The sequence below is a fragment of the Papilio xuthus genome, unplaced genomic scaffold (assembly GCF_000836235.2).
Source record: "Papilio xuthus unplaced genomic scaffold, Pxut_1.1 DF827870.1, whole genome shotgun sequence".
Lineage (NCBI taxonomy): Eukaryota > Metazoa > Arthropoda > Insecta > Lepidoptera > Papilionidae > Papilio > Papilio xuthus.
In genome coordinates, this window is record NW_013530779.1 from 1,471,508 (window position 1) to 1,477,507 (window position 6,000).

General features: G+C 38.3%; 2 protein-coding genes across 3 annotated transcripts in view; one reads left to right on the top strand and one right to left on the bottom strand.

The window, feature by feature from the left end:
• The window catches only part of LOC106115251 (protein Wnt-5b), a 42,976-nt gene extending 39,969 nt beyond the window's left edge, over window positions 1–3,007 (bottom strand). The window contains exons 1-2 of one of the 2 annotated variants that reach the window (XM_013308581.1): window positions 2,855–3,007; window positions 2,607–2,661 (exon numbers count right to left, since the gene is read on the bottom strand). Coding sequence is in view for 1 of the 2 variants with exons in the window: in XM_013308578.1 (XP_013164032.1) it covers window positions 2,324–2,436 (113 nt within the window). In the remaining variant the exon portion in view is untranslated. Of the gene's footprint in view, window positions 1–2,323; window positions 2,444–2,606; window positions 2,662–2,854 lie in introns of those variants that run through there. The other variant, XM_013308578.1, reaches the window with a different exon arrangement.
• A 797-nt stretch (window positions 3,008–3,804) lies between these two features.
• On the top strand, window positions 3,805–5,795 carry Ppa (F-box and leucine rich repeat protein partner of paired). Its single transcript, XM_013308666.1, has one exon. The coding sequence runs from the start codon at window positions 3,958–3,960 to the stop codon at window positions 5,284–5,286; it is 1,329 nt and encodes a 442-aa protein (XP_013164120.1). The 5' UTR covers window positions 3,805–3,957; the 3' UTR covers window positions 5,287–5,795.
• Window positions 5,796–6,000: the final 205 nt, after the last annotated feature.

Here is a 6,000-nt window from a genome sequence, read left to right on the forward strand (position 1 = left end):
GCAATACAAAAATTTTAGGACCTAAATATATAAAAAGAAAATTTATCTCGAATTTTAAAGTAAGAAAATATTTATTATACAAAACGCTTTAATTGCGGTTAAAAGCCATTTAAAGTGACTGACTGACCGTTTTTTTATTATAAGGTCGCAAACAGGCTAGAGGCCACCAGAAATCGCAAAAATAGCGTACGACTGTTGCCCATAGATATCCGCAATTACAGATGCGCTGCCTACCTTTAATCGACGGAGGAGGGGAAGCACAGAAAGAGATTTTTTTCCCCCTCACCCGGAAAATCCACCTTCACTTCCCATCCTTTCCTTATAAAGGGTGGGAAGGAAAGAGAACTTAAATAAGGACGCACACTCATCAGACTGTACTTGGAATTACTTCCACTTGACGGGCCAATTCGTGCGGATATGTTAGAGCGGGTTCTACCACTGTTATTACAAGATCGTATAGACGACTCGCGTCGACGATTCAACGCTGTGTGTACGGAGCAAAGCGACTCTCGCGACACAACCATAAAATGTTATGTGAACTTGTGTACGAAGGGTTTAAAAGTAAATCAATGCACTTTATATTTTTAATTGCATTGCTACAAACTGGAAATCTTTACTATTTATGGTTGTTTTCTAATTAACCATTAAGATGTATCAGATAAGAGATAATATATAATATCTGCATAGATTTAACTACGGGAAGCTGTTGTAAATAAAACCAGTACTTTATCTTATATCGAGATGAGGGATTTTAATTAAAGTTGTACTCACTAGTTGCATTTCTTTTAAATAATTAATTATATATACCGTACTATAGTTGAAAGAGAAATGTAGTAATTGTTAGTTGAAATTTGTACCTAGGATCTGAAAAGGCTGCAACATATATTTTTATTGTAAACCCAAAAATATAAATATTTCTATCGTACTTATTACTTAAATATTTTTTTTTTCTTATTCTTTAATGATGTTTTTGAACTATGTATGAAATTCGTAACATTTTTATCCGACTTCTAAAAGAAGGAGGTTTTCAATTCGCATGTATTTTATTATTTAAGAATACTATATTATAAGGATTCAAAGAATTCATTTAATTTGTATAACCGCCATCTAGGGGCTATGGCGACAATTAATTGAAACTCTTGAAAAAAACGTTTGAATTCGTACGCTTTTTGACACTAGATGGTATTAAAAAAAAGCAAAAAAGTTTTCGGTTCAATCAGTAAGGCAAGTCTATTCAACAATAGATGGCGCTGTGCAATTTCATATTTTAATTTATTACTTAAAAATTAATTTAAATTAGATTAATTTCATTGATAATTTAGCAATAATAAGGAAACACATTTATTCAATTTTTATTACCAACTATTTTTTATTCTATACGCTATTCTATAACTAACAGATTGTAATTACAAACTTATATAGTTTCTACTGATTCGATTTTTTATAAGACGGCATTGCGGTATTTTCGAGTCGAGTCTCCTTTTTTTTCTACCGTCAGGTCTGAGTCTGTCAGCCGGTTACGCGTCGTTTTTTGTTCTTTTTCTTCGTCTACCTGAGGCCATATGTTACATCGGGCAAGACGTGATATTGTGAACTTTAGTAAATACAACTTTTTTATCAAACTATCTACATCCTGCTTAATTTTAAATTACAGTTTTTTTCATAAAAGTTGACAGGTTAAAGTAAAGAGTTGAAGTTAGCAAGAAATTTTTAGACTCTACTATATTCTCTTTTTTACTAAATTACGACTTCGATAAAAGCTAAAGCCACCTTTCAATCAATTAAGTATTTATATTTTAAATTAACTGGAAAATAAATGAAATCAGCTGTTACTTTTATCTCGGACTTATATCTAACCTAGACAAACGATAAAAATGCATTCAAATTATGTAAATTGTTTATGGTCGTTCAGTTCGTTCACCCAGGTATTATCACTGGCTGGCGGGAAACACGTTTTAATCAAGATTAAAAAAAATGTCAGCTGTCATAAATAACACGCAAATAATATTAGATTTTAAAAAAGGAACGTCAAATTCGAATTAAAATAAAGGAACTTGCGTATGTGTGCGTGATGTCACAGCAAAGCTGATTTGTAATAGTTTTCGCTACACAAGCGTCCTAGAGAAATTATGTCTTATCCCGTTACATTAAAGTTCATTTTCGTAAAACATAATTTAAGCTTTTGTCTTATAATTTTATTGTTGCATTCAGTTAGTAGTTTCATGATTAATGTAAAAAAAGTTTTAATTTTAACTTACATAGATATGGCTTATGGTTATTTAAATTGTAGTCAAATTAATACAAATAAAAAAGTTTAACTTACCACAACAATGATTTCGGCGACATCCGAAGCATTATTAGTGAAACATCGTTACGATTCACATAAATAAAATATTTACTTAAAATGTATTGTAAATTATTTCGCCAATGAACCATAAATATATTTTTTCACATAATAACTATGTATCTTAATTAGAAATTAACTATATTATTTATTATCTTTTCATATATAAAACAACACACGCGTCATACAAAATTCAAATGTCAACTGACGTCTTTTCAAACAGCATACCGTCACTAAGAGCAAATAAAAAATTTTGGCTTACCTTTTGTTTCTAATAGATATTTGATGGTACTTTAGTGTAGATTTAGTGTAGGAATCTGTAATTAAATTATTATTTCAGTTTTAAAGACTATTTGCAGATAAAGCTTAATAAGAGAATATCTTGAGAGTCACGTTACTATAAAGACTGTAGTTAAAACCTCCAACTTGCTTTATTTCGTGTGTAAATAATTTTATTTTGCAATTTAAAATGATTTTAATAACTCATGGATTTTAATAAAAAAAACATACATTTTACTTTAAACTAAATTGTCTAATGCTAGAATCTAGAAAATGCTACAGGAATTCTCGATTTGAGACTTCCAATAGTAAGAAGCATTAAACCAAAAAGTTTTTAATGCATTTAATAAAAATTAAAAATGATAAAGTTTCGCATCGTATTCAAACTGGCTGGCAAGACGCGATTGAATTCGAATATCATATTTGGAACGCTCGTAACCGGTTGCCCTTGTAATAGTTGGCCGATGTTATCATACGACCAGTTATCTTGACCTATGTCACATCGCTAGACGTTCTTTATTCGAAAGCAATAAAGTCGTATGATGAAGTTCGGCAGTTCATCTTAAGTTGGTCATAAGTCGTCGGCAAGTGCAGCGCGAACGAAAATATACGACGCGCCGAGTTGTTTTGCTGCCTTATCACTGGGGGTCAAAGATTAACATCTTTATTAGGACTACGTAAGGACGTTAGGTACAATACTGTTTTGCTTTGTACAGACATTTATCTAATTTTAGAATTTACCTTATTAAAGTCATCATGTGTCATATACTGGTAGGAACGTTACACTTCAATGAAATTAAATTTATGTTATTTCGTTATATAACAGCGCTCCAACATAAAGAAACATAAATATTTACAAAGAAAGACGATGATTTATATTTAAATAATATTAAGTTACATTACAGTTTCGAGCTAATTTAGATTACTTACTACACTTATTTTATTAAAAATAAAATAAATTAAATTGAAAAATGTTAATGGCATAAAGTACACTTGGTGGTTTAGTCTATGTGGCGGGTTCTCGCGGGAGGCGAGGGGCGCGCGGGGCGAAGGCGGGCTCTCGGGCCGCCAACTTAAAAATGCCGCCGCAGAGCCTCCGAATCGATACGGCGCGCGTCACGTGCCGCCGAGCGCGACCAATAGCGCGCGCCGGCCGGCAGGGAGCGCGGGGCGGGGCGGGCGCTGCGGGTCGGGCGGGGGGCCGCAGCCGCCTCCCCCGACAGTCCACGAGGTGCCACCAAGCGGTGTGGACGTACGTCTCCCGACATTCGCGAACACGATTTCTCCCGAAAACCGGTCCGATGCGTCGCGTTGTGTTTTAGTTGAGTGACACTATGAGTGCGTGGACCGAGGACGTTCTCTCCTGGCGGGAGGAGAGGCTCGGCATCACTGAACTGACAGGCTCAGCAAGGAGGAAGAATCGGACGGCGCCGTACAGATTACATCGGCCGCATTTACCCGTGGCTCACACGGAGCTTGTGCCGGAACCCGTGGGCACGCACATATCAAGACTATACCCGGAGCTATTGGCTCTGATATTCGAGCGACTACCCGTGCGAGACAGAGGCCGAGCGGCCCAAGTGTGTCGCGCTTGGAGAGATGCCGCCGACCGTCGGTCTGTGTGGCGAGGAGTAGAAGCGGCTCTTCATCTGCGAAGGCCGGCGCCAGTGCTCTTTGCATCTCTGGCGAGACGCGGTGTGAGGAGACTACAAGTTCTATCGCTTCGGCGAGGGCTGCGAGACGCGGTTTCTGCGTTACCCGGTTTGGAATCACTGTCGCTAAGCGGTTGCTATAGTGTCACAGATGCGGCGCTGGCTAGCGCTTTCGCGGCCGAATTGCCGGCCCTAAAACGGTTAGACCTTTCGCTGTGCAAGCAGGTGACAGATTCCTCTTTGGGAAGGATTGCGCAGTCTTTGAAAAACTTAGAGGAGCTCGAGTTGGGCGGCTGCTGTAACGTGACAGACACCGGGTTGCTTCTCATAGCCTGGGGACTGCGGAAACTGCGCCGCTTAAATCTGAGGTCGTGTTGGCACGTCAACGATGCTGGCATAGCTCACCTGTGCGGCGGTGGGGAGGCGAGAGGTACTCCGGATCTAGAGTATCTGGGACTACAAGACTGTCAACGGTTGACCGACGAGGCATTGAAACACGCCGCATCCGGTCTTCCGAAATTAAAGTCTATCAATCTGTCGTTCTGCGTCGCGGTGACCGACGCCGGACTAAGGCATCTGGCGAGGCTTCCACATCTAGAAGACATCAATTTGAGAGCTTGCGAAGGAGTATCCGATACGGGAGTGGCGCATTTAGCTGAGAGTGGACGATTAAAGTCATTGGACGTCTCGTTTTGCGACAAAGTCGGCGACGAGGCGCTGTTGCATGCGACTCTAGGCCTATCTGGCCTGCGGTCCTTGTCGTTGAGCGCTTGCAGGATATCCGACGAGGGTTTGGAACGAGTGGCGAGGCTATCGCAGCTGGAAACTCTGAACATAGGGCAGTGCCACAGGGTCACCGATAGAGGACTCCGGGCGTTAGGCGACGGCCTGCAGAACCTGAAGGCCATAGACTTATACGGCTGCACATGTATTACGCCTCAAGGATTGGACCATATTGTAAAACTACCGTGTCTCAGTGTACTTAACCTCGGTCTATGGCATGTGCGGTGACCACATACGCGCTAGTCTGTGTTAAAACGTTTGTCTGTAAGTGTGTCCGCCATCTTGGAAGTGAAGGAGCCGCCAAGGTTGTATATTGGACAGCGAATAAATGAATTAACCAATTTTTAAGATATTAACTATCGAATTATATTTAGGAAACGGGGTTACTTTCTTTTTTTTAAATGATTCGACTTTTGTTATGCATCTGACATTGTTAAGTTGATATTCCATTCTGTGATTTTTGATTGTCCGTGTTTTTTTTATTTGTTGTGTTTGAGGAAAGTCGCCCCAAGGCCTAGTCGCTACGTTAATTCAGACCTTTTTGATTGTAATTTTTTCTATTAACAACATAATGAAATATAAGTAATAATGACACTGCAACTATTACAGAAGGTCTGGTTTTACACGTAATTGCTCCATTAGTTAGATATTTAGCCATTCTTCTAATTGTTTTTAATTTGACCTCTTGCAAACAATTGTTAAGTTAAATTTTTCGACGTTCTTTACATGTTTTTTATTGTTTTGTTAAATTGAAAAGATTGAAGGTGCATACTAAATATTATACTTGTTTTATCAAGGTTTTTACAGTTTTTATATTAGTTAAGACTGTATAACGAATCAAAATATACCATAAAAAACACAGTGATATTAAAATCATACAAAGAAGATGATATGCAGTCAATTCTAATATTTCAAACTTAAAATAATCCTAAAACAGTTCAC